The sequence below is a fragment of the Dermochelys coriacea genome, chromosome 1 (assembly GCF_009764565.3).
Source record: "Dermochelys coriacea isolate rDerCor1 chromosome 1, rDerCor1.pri.v4, whole genome shotgun sequence".
Classification (NCBI taxonomy): Eukaryota; Metazoa; Chordata; order Testudines; family Dermochelyidae; genus Dermochelys; species Dermochelys coriacea.
The window spans coordinates 245,733,400-245,749,505 of record NC_050068.2 but is presented as its reverse complement, the minus strand read 5'-3'; the positions used below and the strand labels follow the sequence as shown (position 1 = coordinate 245,749,505).

General features: G+C 35.5%; 1 protein-coding gene across 6 annotated transcripts in view; it reads right to left on the bottom strand.

Moving 5' to 3' along the window:
* Positions 1–2,588: 2,588 nt before the first annotated feature.
* The window catches only part of FGD4 (FYVE, RhoGEF and PH domain containing 4), a 174,261-nt gene continuing 160,743 nt past the window's right edge, over positions 2,589–16,106 (bottom strand). For all 6 annotated transcript variants that reach the window (XM_038406892.2, XM_038406937.2, XM_038406921.2 and 3 more), the window contains exons 8-17: positions 14,157–14,295; positions 13,105–13,163; positions 12,320–12,466; positions 10,202–10,374; positions 7,646–7,676; positions 7,315–7,410; positions 6,795–6,920; positions 4,701–4,841; positions 3,428–3,568; positions 2,589–3,095 (exon numbers count right to left, since the gene is read on the bottom strand). In XM_038406892.2, the coding sequence (XP_038262820.1) occupies positions 2,838–3,095; positions 3,428–3,568; positions 4,701–4,841; positions 6,795–6,920; positions 7,315–7,410; positions 7,646–7,676; positions 10,202–10,374; positions 12,320–12,466; positions 13,105–13,163; positions 14,157–14,295 (1,311 nt within the window). In that variant the 3' untranslated portion in view covers positions 2,589–2,837. The remainder of the gene's footprint in view (positions 3,096–3,427; positions 3,569–4,700; positions 4,842–6,794; positions 6,921–7,314; positions 7,411–7,645; positions 7,677–10,201; positions 10,375–12,319; positions 12,467–13,104; positions 13,164–14,156; positions 14,296–16,106) is intronic.

Sequence of the window (16,106 nt, the reverse complement as noted above, 5' to 3'; positions counted from 1 at the left end):
GTAGCTCACGAAAACTTATGCTCTAATAAATTTGTTAGTCTCTAAGGTGCCACAAGTACTCCTTTTCTTTTAGTCTCTAAGGAAGACTGAGTTAATGTTTGGGAAGTGCTTTGAAAATATGAAGCACTTTATTAGTGCTATATATTATTATTTTCGGTCCAGATCATCCCTGCCTGTTGGAGGCAGCAAAGGAGAATAAACCTGAGGTTTTCCTCACATGATTCCTTTCTATTGGGTGGGTGAGGGAGTTGTCCATTCATGGAACAGGTCCTGAAACCTCATGGACCATGCAGAATCTACATGATTTCCAGGGTATTGGCAATGATATCCCCACTCAAGATGAACTGACAAGGCTCCCAGAATCAGCAGTTGCCTTGGGAACTCCTTTTGAAAGGAGATCTCCACTGAGGAGAATGGTCTTGGAAAGATATAATACTGACCCCCAGGTAGTTCTTTCTGGCCAGAACTCAGCCTATGTATTTCCATGCCCTAAGCCTGGATGTTCCCAGGAGACAGTACCATTTGGGGAAAGAAGGCAATGCTACTACAGAGAAGGCCAAGTCACCCTGCACTTTCTGCGTGAGATGAGCAGATCCATGCGTTAGTTTGCCCCTGTACACCAGCATGAATCTAAGCGTCTGAGTGGGCCCAACTTTAAGGGAAATACTATGAACTGTAGAAGTGGTTTGAATTTCTTTACATTTCCAAAGGATTTTTTTTAAATAAAATAAGTTGTACATTATATACTGCATTAAAATAAAGCAGTGAACAGGATTACATGCAGAGCAGCCTAAACTAAGTGAAGACCAAGGGACAAACACTGCAATGACATACATCCTGGGCAACTTTGAGGATAGATTCTGATCTTGCTTGGGTAAAAATCTGGACTAACTCTGCTGAAGTCTGAGGGTTACACCAGATTTACACTAGTACAATTGAGATGAGAATCTGGCCCACTGAGTTCCGTGAGGTTGCATAAGACTTAGCACAGAATTTGCTGTGACTGCCTTTTACTCACCCTGGTCTCCCTAAGTACTGGGCAATTACAGACAGATTTGGGATGCATAGAAGTAAATGACATTAGGTGAATGACTATACCCAAGTACAACAGTTGACTGAAGGATAATCTTTCACCCTCAATAATAAAAAAAAAGAAAAGAAAAAAAAGTAAGGTCTGTCAGAGTGACAAAATAAATTCTGGGTGTAAGTAAATCTTGATTCAAGTTACTGATTTTTATCTAATTGTAAAGATGGATCCAGAGTTTTGATTGCGCCTATCCCCCAGAGTTTTTGAGAAGACTATCTAAATCTGAATTTTGTGACTTGGGACCATCTTAACTAATTGCTGTATTTTAGAAAATAAAAGATTTTATTTGTTTTTTTTTTTAAATCAGAAATTGATTAACTTGTTCTATTAGAGAGCCAGTCATTGCATATGCATTATAAAGACTTATAGTCCATCTAAAATGTTACAGAGGAATCCTCTTATAGCAGAGTCATTTGTCCCCACATAAAAGACTATTAGAAATGAAGATTCATCACGGGCCCAATAGTCAAAGCCTGACTCACACAGATAAGTCTCGACTCCCAAGAGCAGTCCTACTGAACTCAATAGGAGTAAGGACTACTCATGCAAGTCAAGAATTGCAGGATCAGACTTTATATCTGAATTCATACAAAAAGGCTCTAACATACAGTATGATGTATAATCCTTGCAGATAGTTTTTCGTTATCACTAGCTGATGCAATATGTGTATTTGTGAAAGTTAAAACACTTTAAACATGTACAAGTGTTCCAATGATCATAAAGGCAAAAAATATATGATCCCAGAAGATCATTTAAGATCAGGATGTTAATTGCTAAAGCACATACTGTATTTTAGAAAGGTAGCACCGGCACCTTGAAAAGACAACAGGCACAGAACCAAAAAAAAAAAAAAAAAAAAAAAAAAAAAAAGAGACTACACTTTTTTAAAAACACAGCTGGAATTCACAAATCCATTACATGCCACTTAAATTACTGCTATTTTTTAAAAATTTGTAATGTATAAAAATAAGATCAGTAGGTGTAAATTAGTTAAATCACTAGAGTGATTTTTTCAATTCAGAACCCTCTGCTTAATTTGCAACAGAAGACATGCTTTATTTTAAATAAATTATAGACTAATAAGAACCTATGTATTGTCATGAAGCAAAATCAAGTACAATTTTTTCTAATCCTGTACATATATTGTACTTTTATTTTAGCAATGAATTTCTAAACTGAAACAATTAGATTCTTTTCCTGATAAACTGACAAAAGCCATTATTATAAAAGCAATTTGCATTAAAAAAAGTGAATAGAACATATGTACAGCATTGTGTAAGTAATTCTATAAACTAGATACAATAAACCAAACTGTCCCAGGATATTTAACTACAGATCTATTTTGGCAATGTGGAGGTATATCTTTTATACTGATAAAGTCCTAACATGTAAAGGATGCATCAAATATCCACATTCTTTATTAAAGTAGCAAACTTTAACCCAATAGCAAGAGAATCATACAATGCAATTTACTTTGAGACAAACAAGAAGTACACTAAAGTTAATAGATTTTGTTCTTTTAATGGCATTTATGTTTTTTTTTTAAAAAATTCTGTGGAATGGGTCTGTACATTACCTTTATTGACAGAACATAAATATAAGAAAGTGATCTCTAAATAGATCAGTATCTTTTCAACATAAAGTGCTAAGAGATCATGTAGTAGTTAGGAGAATTTGCTTCTTTTGCTTGAACAAAGAAAAATTAACTAAGAATCTGACTGGATTTTAAAACAGAACGTGGTCTTGAGCTTCAGCATTCGGATTTTTTAGAAGATTCAGGCTGCTCCTCTAAACTCATCTGCAATTCATTTTGACATTCCGGTGTCTCACCTTTGACAGCTAAATGGATGACTTTCAACCATTTTTGTTTCAGTTCCTCGCTGTCTGCTGCAAAGCTGTGTACAGATTTGGACTGGGTCAGTTTAAAGCTATGCGGGAGGTCAGCACTTCTCGGAGTGTCATCTACTGCATAGCCCAGCAGTGGAATTGTAGCCAAAGCTTTAACATCCTAGGAAAAAGAAATAAATCCTGATAAAAACCTGCTTTGGTTCACAATACAGGCTGAAAACAACTCCTTGACTATTCCCAGACCTGATAAATGGCTCTGTGTAAGCTCAAAAGTTTGTCTCTCTCACTGACAGAAGTTGGTCCAATAAAATATACCTCACCCACCTTCTCTATATATCCTGGGACTGACACTGCTACAACACCACTTCCGACACAGATTTCCCCTTATTCTCACATTACATGTCTTTTCCCCCAGATGCCACAATGGGGCAAAGGAGCGAGGGGATGGGAAGGATTTCCTATTTGGTTTCACTCTGTTTCCGTGCTACATACCTGTGGAGCACCATACATGTATAGCACGAGAGCTTCATGTTTAGGAATAACACACCAAGCTTTCTGCCAAGGCTTTGATTTTTCCATATATTGAAGAAAGCTACATATGACACTGTTTCCAGAGACTTCAGCTGATTCAATCTGTGGGGAGATAGTACCAAGTGTCAGAAGAAAAATATTTTCCATCAGAAAAATTCAAGTTTTCATGATGTTGACAAGAATGCATAAAACAGAACAATTAAATACGACACGATTTATAACAATTTGTGGAAGTTTCTCAGAGATGTTCTAAAGTGCTAATGAGGAGCCAAATCCTGGCAAACGTCTGCTGAAGATGATGGGAGTTTGCCCAATTAAAAACTGAATAAGGGCCTCAGGGTGTATGAAAAATAAAAATGTATCTAGATATATATTCAACCTCCCGCCCTTAAATATGCCCAAACTGTCTTGCTCCCTCCAGAATTTTTAAAGTGCAGGTGGCAGAATCACCCGTAACTCTTAATCTACCTCCACCAATGGATAATTGCTAGATTCTTTAATATCTGAAACAATCTTTCTGATTTCTAGCATGTCTACTATGAAAGCATCCAAATGTTACCAGCAACCTATCACAATTACGCTCCTCTTTTGGCATTCAAAATTTTATGAAAGCATCCAACAGAAATGTATTTTCAAAGGTCATATTGGAATGCAACCATTTTTCAGTCAATTTTTCAGACAAATCAGTCTTAGGTTAATTTCTCTTGATGTTCACCCCAATAGAAATCTCTCTCAGCATGATATGTTTTTGCTAATATTGAGAGATTTACGGTTACATAAATTAAAACAAAAAGTCTTGTTACGGGTATTTTGAATGTCATCAGAAATATCTGAAATTCTCTCCATTCTGGCCACAAATTTCAAAGATATAGCATATTTTGGGGGTTTTTTTGAACTAGCATACTGAAGATATTTATGGGGAAGTCCAGTAAAAAAAATATTCAACTTTGAGGATACATATTCAATCTGATTGGCTCAGAGATAAAGAGTAACTTTCACTGAGTTCCACTGCAGTCAGCTACGATGATTTACCTAATTGGCAATACAATCTGATTGGGTGGCCTTGCTCCAAACTTCAATATTGTTTATTTGTGAAGTGGTAAAAAAACAGAATTTTACTGGCTCATAGGACTTTTCAGGTAGTGATGAGCTGACAGATTCTTATTGTATGTAGCAATACATGCCCATGCAGAAATTTTACAGATTCAAGTATTTCATTCTTTAAACATCATACCTCCAAGATGCCTTTCTTCTTCTTTTCTTCACTGTCTGTACAGCCCATTATAATCTGATAGCAGTCCTTACAAACTTTGTTCAATTTATTGCCATCATATTCAAGATGAGCTTTATAATCAGAACATTTCCAGCAAACCACCTTTGGAAAAAGAAATAAAAGATTAAGCAAGAAAAATTATCAGCAAAATCTAATGATCAATTAAAAAACTCCTAAAATGTTGATCAAGTGGGGTGTAAGTGCTGTCTTCTGACACTGGCAATACTATCTATCATACCAATTGTAATTTAAAAGGAAAACTTAATTTTTAACTATATTTCACTATTTCTTGAATAAGTGAGTGCTTTTTACCTTTCAAATTGCTGGACTGAATAAAATGCATACTAGGATTCTGATAACTGTTCCATAATTTAGGTCCTGATTCAGGAAATCACCCACATTCAGGATGGGTGCTTACACAATGAGCTTGACCTTAAGCACACGTTTAAATCTCACTGAAGTCAATCAGAGCTTTTAAATTTATATCTTCACATCAATATTAAAGATAAATTCTCCTGCAGAAACCCCCCCAGTCAGTTTAGTCTTGTGGTCCTTTTTCTGCAGGAAACACTCAAGGGGTACGCTTACTATTTCATTCTCTATACCAGTGGTTCTCAACCCATTTACCATATAGGCGGCACATGCAGCTCTCTCTGTTGTGTGGCCCACATCCACACAATATATATACTACCTGTATCGCACAGCATGGGCCGCAGCTGTGTGCTGATTTGGTCACAGGTTGAGAACCACTATACACTCTATAATCTATACACTCCAATACATATAAAATGATACCATGTTTTTTGTAAAAGAAATTGTTGCTTTTGTCAGAAACAAACATCTTTTAACTCTTATGAAATCTAAGCATACAGCTTCATAGTTTGTTATAAAACAACAACGACAAACACCTACCAAGGGAAGAACAACTGAAATAGTTCCATGTTGTACCCTGACAGTGAACTTTTTTCTTTTAAATAGACTAAAATAAGAAAGCTAGATTCCTAAAAGGTGTAGGAGGAAAGTTTTTATTGTAAATATTTTTCAGCAGCAAATATTCCTCTGAGGAGAAAAAGAAGCCCAGCATGAAAAACAGAAGAGAGTGAAAATAACTTTTTTTTAAATGGTTGTAGTAGCTAACTGGAATAGTACATGAGCGGTACTATGTATTCTGAACTCTGATACACCACCAAAACAAATGTTTTTCGTTGGGACCAACTGATACTAATCTAGATCACAAGGTCTTCAACCAAAATCCCTAATGAAAAGTGAGCGAGCAATATTAAGTATCTTTTCTAGAAAAGACTTCTGGCAGCAACCTGAATTAGCCTTTAAAAATATATTTATATTCCCATGAAACAACATTTTAAAATGAGATGGAAGGACATGCATTAGAGAGAATACAAAAAGAAGTCAATTAAGAATTTCCGGAATCACCAATCATGCGGAAGGAAAAGGAATTATCACAAGTTAAACTGGGCACCTCTAAGTTGGAGGAAGCAATCCAAAAAACTACTAAAAGAGTTAGTGCTAATCAGAAAGAGCTAATGACAATGCCTGAAGCATAGCGCAAAGCACAAAAGCAAAGTTATGAATGCAGTAAAGGCGTGTAAATGTACATTAAGCAAAATCACCCAGGATGAACTCTGAGACTAAGATTAAAATCAGAGGTTGCACCATCACTTACTGGAGAAAGAAAAAACTTCCTGGGAGATGAGGGAAGAAGCATGGTAGTTTTGCTCTATTTATAGTGCATCCCAAGATGAATGCATAGGTCAGTTGATCTGATCTGGACTGATTTTTCAGGCATTTTGCATATCTTACACATTTAGATACCTAGCTCTGCTAAGAATAATATACAAGAAATTTTTCCCAGCTTTTGCTCCTTTTTTTGGCTCACCTAATAGAGCTGCTACTTACAAACCACAAAGGTCACAGCTGAAGTCTCTACTGCAGTAACATGAACCACCACCAGCCACCAGATGGGGACTCTAAACAACAGTTTAGATCTGTTCTAGTGTCTGGTCACCCAGCTAGCAGATATAGCTGTGCACTTACATGTCCACATGCTCGACAATGATGCCTTCTCCTTGTCAGTGCATTGAAGGGCTCTTTGCATTTCATGCACATTGTTACTTCGTTGTCTCGGATCCATCTTGGTGCTCTCTTCCCAAGCTCAGCCTTCTGAAGAGGAAAAAGAAGGACAATTGTACAGTATTTTTAGTAGAGAAAATAATTATTCTCTTCCTCTGGAAAGGAAATGGCAAAGCACAGCTCAAGCTATGTTTTGAAATCTATGCGAGAGATAGCTAACAAAGAATCCAGTCAAAGATTGTAACACATTGCTGAAAGGACATTCCATCATTCATTTTAGAAAGAACAGGATTGTTTATAAGGCATGGTCTGGCTCATAAAGGGAAATGGTTGACCAGCAAAATGATTACTTTGTAATTCCAATTCTAAAAGAATCCTAACCCTGAATATGCAGCATCTGACACCCTCCAGCAATTATGCCATTTGTAACTGGAAAAGGACAAAAAGGGCACCAGTTGTACAAAGCTACAGTAACCCAACTTACAGAAACTTCAGTGGGCGTGTCCTCATATTCTTTTGCAATGGCATTTCTGAAGGTTTCATTCCTCTGATGAAAAGCTTCTATGGTATTCTGAAGAGCCTATTATAAATACAATGGATAAAAGTCTCAAACATACACATTTAATAGACTCTTTGAAATTAGACTACTTAATGACGAACAACAAAACTACCAGAAATGTGAATTAATTATGATCAGCATTTGATTACATCAGAAGTTAATATTTCAACTTAAATACCACAGGCACAGCCCAAAAATAAAGGGTTTTTTTTGTTTTTTTTTTAATTAAAGAAAGTCAAAATGTAGATGTGTTTACCTTTATCCATTCTTCCTTATCTTGTTCAGAACTAAAACAAACATTGACATATTAGTATAAAACTAGCTTAGGAAACATTAGCTCATGGTAGTTGGTGAATGAAGCTACAAAAGAAGCAGAGACTTTGAAATGATTCCAACATTTATAAAAACAGTAATATTCATGAAACTGTCTAGTTAAAAATGGATCAGAATCGTGGTTTGAAGTCTGGTAAGTTTAATGGACTAGAATTAAGTTCTATGTGAAAGATCATCTTAAATGCACTCTTTAAACATATATAATAATGGCATTTCCAGTATTAAGCTTTCTTAAAGCACAATGTATAAAAGAAACAGCATACACATTTCAGCGTAAATAGCTGTAAATGAACCAAAATGGGAGAAACTGCATCAGTGTATCAACTTTTCCCTGCAGCTCCCTTCCTCAAATTAAAGTTAAGTAAATTGAGAGCAGAAATAAAGAGGGTTGATATAATAGGGTGATACTATCTAACAGAAACAAAGGAAAGTTTTGTTTTAACACCATAAACCAGGCATCCATATGTTCCCTTTTATTCACTGGCGTAGGTGGTCTTTCGAAGACAACAGGGCCAAGCATTTTCCACCCAGTGTCTTGTATATTAATTGTTTTCAAAGCATCTCAATAAGGCCTCTAAAGTCAAATCCTATGAAAACATGCCTTGCACCCCAAGTAAATGCACTACCGTAATCTAGTGATGGGGTAAATGCAAACCCAATTTCCCATGAATTTTGAATCAGGAAAAAAAGACTTGAAATAGTGTAACCCACACACCTTCTGGGTGTGGTGTTCTGTCCCATCTAGTGCACCGAGACCACTTAAAGAGATAAAATGAATTTGCTCTACAGTCTTAGCTAACAGCAAATTGTCTGTTAGCTTATGCAGTAGAGGCTCATGCACTAAATTCCAGAGGTCCCAGGTTCAATCCTGCCCACCGACCACCAGGGTCTGTCAGCATTACAATAGCACCATAGTATTTTTTGTTCTGCTACTCATTTAACACTTCCTCCCCTCACTTTGGTGAAGTAAGGTGCATACAAAGAATTCTCACTCACTCACATTCACACAATCCTTTTGATTTTTCTTACTGCTAGATGGGATGTGCAGGTGAGATCACATACCCATCTATGGTGGGAATGCCTCCAGTGACATATATTTTGTAATATTACTGCAACTAGCAATAAAACTAGAATCCTAAAATAGAAGGACAGAGTCCCGTTCCTCATTCTTTACCATCTGTAAATATTGGAAAAATGAATCTTCTAATTAGATAAAATAATTCTCCCTAAATCAACAACTCAACTAACTTTTAAAAGTAGTATGTAATCCCTTTATCAGACAAGCAATCTCTCCATGTAGGAAGTGATCTACTATCTATTTAAAAAAAGTGACAAACACTAAAATGCACTCAAGCAGTAATCTGAAAATAAATAAAATTATCTGGAAAATGGTATTCCTGGGGCAAACTAAACATTTCATCAGAGCTATGACAAGTTTATAGGATGAGATTTATGCATAGGATACATTAAGAATAAAGTATGCATCAACTAAGATTATTTTAGTCTCACTGATCTAGTTTTAGGGTGGCATTTTTGTACATATTACTTCACAATTTTGAATCAACTTTATGAAACATGCCCTAAAATGTTCACAAAAACTAGAAAAATTTCCCCCCTAAACTAAATAACTTTAGTGCTAATGAAAGTACTAACAACCCTGGAAGTTGAACAAAATAAAAATAGTTGATAACTACATTTTGTTCACAGTCACAAAATGCTTTGCACATGTGAAATGCAGCTGCCTCCAGGTGGAATACAGTTGACATGTTGTATGGTGTTACTTCTGCCATCACACAACAATTTCTGACCAGTAGGATATGTAATAAAAAATAATTTATTATTGACTCAAAACATTAAAAGACAAATTTACCTTCATGGAAAAGTCGTAATACAATTTAATACAAAATAACTTTTCTATGGGTTTTGAATCATCCTACAGAATTGACAATTGTTTATCCCTGCCATCGAATTATATTGGAAAGTTAAAAATCTGTATCAAGATTATAATTTTCAATTAAATTTTAAAGCTTTTAAAGGTAATTTATACAGATTGGCTACATTTTTAACTACATACACAATGTGCACAAAAAAGACCACAAAAACTTTTCTACAGTGCCTGACAGTATGCTTCTGTCATGAACTGCAAATACCACTGTTGAGGATGAAAGGTCACTTCTGCACACCTGTTTAATCCTTAGTCTTTCTGCAGAGGCTGTAAATAAGGACTAAATGTAGCAGTGATTTCTAAAAAAAGGAAACTTATCCACTAAAACAGAACTAGGCCACCAATTTATTCAAAAAGGCCAAACATCAGTGAGGACAATTTCTAGGTCCACCAACCTGGGCCATTTTTAAATTAAAGATTTACAAATAAAAGGCTCCATATCACCTTACCAGTTCTACAAATCAACCAGTCCCACAATTCTCCACTATTTTTATATATTTTTAATGCTTCAAAAGTAGACCACACATCTCTTACCTGGCCTGCAACTCCAATGTTCGCTCTTTTCCAGACACCTGGAAAGTGCATGGATACTCTTCGTTGTGTGTTTCTACAATCTTCATACCATCAATACCAACTCTTGTTCGCACTGAGTACTTTGATCCCACCAAACTGAATTTGGGTACACAATACAGCAACATGTTGTTGAACTATTAGAAAAAAGAAAAGAAAAAGGACACATCAATAACAACAAAGAAAGGCAAGTACAATATATTAAGAGATGAATCGCATTATCACCTTACAAAAACAACTTGAGGGAGACTGATTAGGTTCGTTAATATCAGACAAAATAAAAATGGAAAGAACTGATAATATGGATAGGATTTTGAAATAAAATTAAAAGCCAACTATTGATACATTTAAAAGCCAGCTACTGCATATGTGCAGTAATTTTCATAATGTTTATAATCAAATACACTGAGTGGATGTGATGTTTAGCAACACTGTAAGCCTTTTGCTGAGAGTTTTCCAAGCTGATTTCAATACACTGAACAACTGGGTAAATAGATTTTTTTAAAAAAATCTTTATACTATAAGAGCAGCAAATTGACCCTGAAGGAATTTCCAGTCTATTGTGTCCACTCATATAATGGTAGATTTCTGTCTTTTCTTCACAGTACTTTTTTTTTTAAATCAAAGTTACATTGAGAATATGTAAATCCACAAAAGGAAGGGAAAAATTATATGAGGCCAAGGTGGACTAGCTGAGGACATTGACCTTCTTTGTCAAGTGCTTTGGTTTCTACTGAAGAAAAGCACTATATAAGAGCTAGGTATTATTAGTATCATTTATAATTTGTAGCTTTTACATAATCATTGTTTAACAGCCTAGAATTTCAGCCTAGGGAGGGTATCCACTACTATGAGTTTGTGCTTTTGAAGATTTAAATCAGATCCATAATGGTTAACAGTTTTTTCTTATTAATTATTAAAACCAGAAACTCACATTTTTAAATGATATTTCATAGAAGCATAGTCTACCAGATTAAGATGATTTAAGCCCTTTTTAATATTTCTTAGTGCTTCAGAAGTCCTGTTGACTAGGGGCTTGCTCATCTCTGGAGCACACTTTAAAACCACTCTCACGAAAAGCATCATTATGATTTCATACAGTGGCTGGTGAAGGATTCAATATGATTCCTTTGAAAGAATAAGCCACATTCATGTTAACTGAAGTCTATATCACAGATATGGCACATCTGAACTTTTTATGTCCCTCATTTTAATATCATGTCTAGCCCCATTCAGAGACTTTTACTAATCATTTATTCCTCTGCTAGAAACATGGGTGAGCGGAAATCTGTCCCTCAGAAACTACATACTTTACTAGCCAGAGAGCATGAAGCATCCAGTGGCCCATACAGCAAATGGCACAAATCAGGGCTTGAATTTGGCATTTTAATATATTGACAGCAGTGAGTTATATCAAACATTCCACAACAGAATTAATGAAGAATCACTGATGGAGTCCAACAGTGCTAAAATAACGATAGCACTGAGTATGTGAACCAAGGAAATGGGATTAGGTAAAGCAATGAGAGCTTTTGAAAAGAGGGTCTGAACTTTCCAGGGGTACTAGTTTCTTACAAGGCTATGTGACTCATTTGGTCACATCAAAGTCAAGGATTTTGAAGGACATCTAATAATTACTATACCTGTAACACACATGCATGTTCAATCAGACCACTTGATTAGCTAAATCTATTGCTATAAAATACTAATCTAATTAGCATAGAATCTTAAATACTTTTGTTTCCAAAATATAAGCACCCCAAATACAGTAGTACATTCTATCAATAGAAATGAATAGCCTCCATGATAGCCATAGCAACTAAGAAAGACCAATATTGCATTTACTTTGAGATATGTTACTGGACCTTGGTTTAATTCTATTTGAAACGTATTCTTTTCTAAATGATTTTTGTCATTTTTCAGCAAGCACTGTGGGTAAAATCTCTGCTTCAGGTCAAGTTAATGGCAAAATTTCCCCATTGAGTTAAATAGAGAGAAGATTTCACCCTTGCTTTCAGGCAGCTCCTTGAAATTTGAAACAAGCCTAACATCACTCACACAAACACAGGTTTTGATACTTACTAAGAAAAGGTATCGTTCTTGGGCTGATGTATTACGAGCAGCAAGTTTAAGGATCTGTCCTTCTTTTATCAGCTCATTTGAGGGGTTGACAATATCTTCCTCTTCACCCAACATCTCATACACCTCCAACAACTTCTTTAGATTCTCCTTTTCAATTAAAATAAAATTACATTTATGAATAAGTGATTTTGCCAATGTAAAGTGGTTTACCTGAAGCTTATGTAAGAGTCTGAAAAATGCTAGTTTAAAAGAATATATATGAGCCGATCGTATAAATTGCCAGAGCCATCTTGTATTTGGGCATAAACTGTTTCTAGTAATCTAATTTATCTAATCAGTATTTTAAAATGTACTTATATAGAGTGCTATTTCATGTCCAAAATATTTTACAAATATTTAATGGTTTATGGACCACAACATCCCTGTGAGGGAGATAAGTATTTTCTCCATTTTACAGGTTTAGAAACAAACACAGAAAAGTTAAGTGACCAGTATAACCTCTTACTGGCAGCCAGGAATAATACACAGAAATCCCAATTCCCACTCCCGAGTTTTAGTTACAATATCATATTTTATCAAGGATTCCAGCTGACAGTAAAAGGGACAATATAAATAGCAACATTTTGGAGCAAAGAAACCAAAGTTTACAAGTTACACTGTTTGAAAAAATCTGCATTTCAAATACCTGGTAAAATTCACAGAATTTCCAAGCTGTACATGCTACTTAATACACAAGACTAAAAACAGAAGATTAAAAAAGCAAAAACCCCACAAAAGCCACTTACCATTTTTCGTATAGCACTATTGCAGTGACTGGCTGCTGTAGAAATAATTTCCAGGGATTCTAGATGGCACCGAAAATGAAAAACAAATGAAAATACATTGTTATTTACTACAGTACACAGACTACTAGGTCTAATGGCATACTTGTAAATTGCATATGAAAGTCAGCCTTCTCAAGCCCCAAAACTGTCAATAAAGTAAGGTACAAGTGTTTAGTCGAACAGGGTACTTTTGCCTTAATTAAATGTAAAATATAATAAAAATTAGAGCTAACGGATTAGATGCTGGAAAAGCTTAGCAGGAATCCTTGCCAGTTTTAATCAATTATTGTAGGGTGTTTGTGGCATGAATTTCAAAATTCATGAACTTGAGTACTTGTACCCAAAATATGATTCTGAGAATCATGGCTCCTTCAATCAGGGAGCAGAAACTTGCAGTGTGATCTACAGAGCCAACCAAAACAGCTCCAATTTAAAATACTTTTAAGAAACTGCTCCAGGCCAATAATTATTTGCAGAAGCTATTTGATAAACAATTCTGAATAATAAGAAAAAATATGATCTGTTTTGCATAATTTATACATGAAAAATGATAAAACTTGAAAGAAATTTATTTTCACAAAAAAAATTGCTGAAATATGTATTTTAAATAAACAAAACATGAATCTCATTTTCAAATTTTTTTTCAGCAAAGACCATTTCTATATAAAAAGCCACACAAAAGTGGGCTTAAATGCCAAACTAGCCTTCTCCTAAGGATTGTGCATATGGCATGGTTTCAGAAAAGGGTGCAAAATCATTTGAAACAAAAGTAGAATTTTTGTGCTCCATGCCAGGAAGGACAAATTCTAAGTTTCACTGCTCTAATGCTAGCCTAGAAATCAACTTAAAAATGGGTCATTTTTCAGAGACTCTTACAACTCTACAATAACATTTTCCCTGCAACAGTGTTCCTTTACCTCATTTTTACTGGCATAGCTTTAATTTACAGAGTTCTTTTATTACTGTTTTCTTATTGCTATATTAAGTTATCACACATTCCATAAAATATTTACTTTCAGCATCCTTCCAGTCTAGGGAATCTTGAGGCAGTTTCCTTAGGTAGTCCTTTAGTAGCATCTCATAGCGTGGAATGCGTTGTACTGGTTCTAGCATATGATGTTGCAATGTCAAACTCCCACAGACTTTGTGTGTCTAGGAAAATGTAAATATATTTAGATACCACAGTTCAGACAATATTTTTCCATAAACTTACTTTGTGATAACACAATATAAAGGTGTGACTTACCTAAATCCTAATCAAATAATTAACATCCTTTCCAATGACTTTAAAAGCAAGTAAAGTTAATTATTGTAAAGCAGGGAGAATCACTATATTTATTTTCTTTGTATCCAGCAGAATTTCATAAATAGGACCACAAATGATATTGCATTTGAACTTAATTTTTCAAATAATATCTGTAATAACTGATTTTAAACATCTAATTCCGTTAATAAGGGATAAACTGAATTTACCATGACAAGTCATAAGATCAGGGCATATTCTTCTGGACTCTAATATGGCACACATGTCTGACAAATGCTGTCTTTCAATACATGATGCAAAAACAAGGGTAGTTATTTTGAGAAAAATAGTGATGTCTGTTTACTTCCATTTCCTTAGAAAGGAGTAAACTGTAGATTAGACTAAAGTACACAAAAGAAGTCCCTTACTGGAGGACCACACGTTCTGCTTAAATTACACCACACTGCAGGAATGTCTGATTCCTTTCCTAAACTTTCTAGTTGGTAGGTCTGTAGGCTGGAAATGATATCCATATTAATTAAACAGAAAAATCAAGAAGGGGCCCTGGAGAGGTGAAGTTACAGACTTTTCCAAAGAGATACATTTCCATGACTGACTGCTCCTTCACCCTTCAGTTACTCAATTTTTAGGATTGTAAATGTACTTCCTAACTCAGGTGTTTTGGAAAACTGCAGGTCATGTCAGCCAACATGACAAGTTAGGTATTTAGAGATGGGCAAGTATGTAACTGTAAAAAAAAAAAAAAAAAAAGTTATTTACTTTTTAGTATCTATGACTGACAAAGCAAATTCATTGGTCCTCGTGTTTTAACATTTATGCTTTGATCGATGATGCGTTTCACTGGAGAGGAAGGATATGGGGAGGAAAAACAAAAAGGGAAAACTAGGACAAAATTAAATGGACAAAATGGAACCCTGACTTGCTTCTAAGGGATCAGAAAAATAGATTGTGTTATGGAATGGTCCACCCAAATACCCCATGAGAACCTATTTCATTACAAAAACAAAAATCCCGCCGACTGCGTAGCCCTATTTGTCACCTAACACTCCACACTGGAACTCATAAGGGGTATCAAACAAACAATTACAATGCATACTTGATGGGAACCACATCCTGAAACAAATCTTTCCCAACCCTCTCTTCTGGGCTTCAAACAATCCCCGAGCCTATCCAAGCTCATCATCAGAAGAAAGCTTCCCACAGACCAGGAAACATCAATTCAAAGCAGCAGACCCGACCCTGTGAGAACAGCAGATGCAAAACCTGCAGACATAACTCCACTGCTACAATGATCAATACTCCCCACAACAGACTTTTCAAAATCCATGGGTCCTATACATTCCCATCGCAACATGTGGTATACCTCATCCAGTGCATCGAAGACCCCAACAGCAACTACATGGGTGAAACCAGACAATCACTACACTCTCGAATGAACTCACATAGAAAAATGATAACAGACAAAAATAACCTATCACCCATGGTTGTATATTTTTCACAAAGCAAAGCAATCACTCCATATCTGACCTCTCAGTGCTCATCCTCATAGGAAACCTACACAACTGCTTCAAAAGACAAGCCTGGGAACTTAAATTCATAACCCTGTTGGACAGTGAAAACCATGGACTTGACACCGAGACTGTTGTAATGAGCCATAAAACCAATTTGTAACACACCCTACTGCCTGCTCACCCTTTAC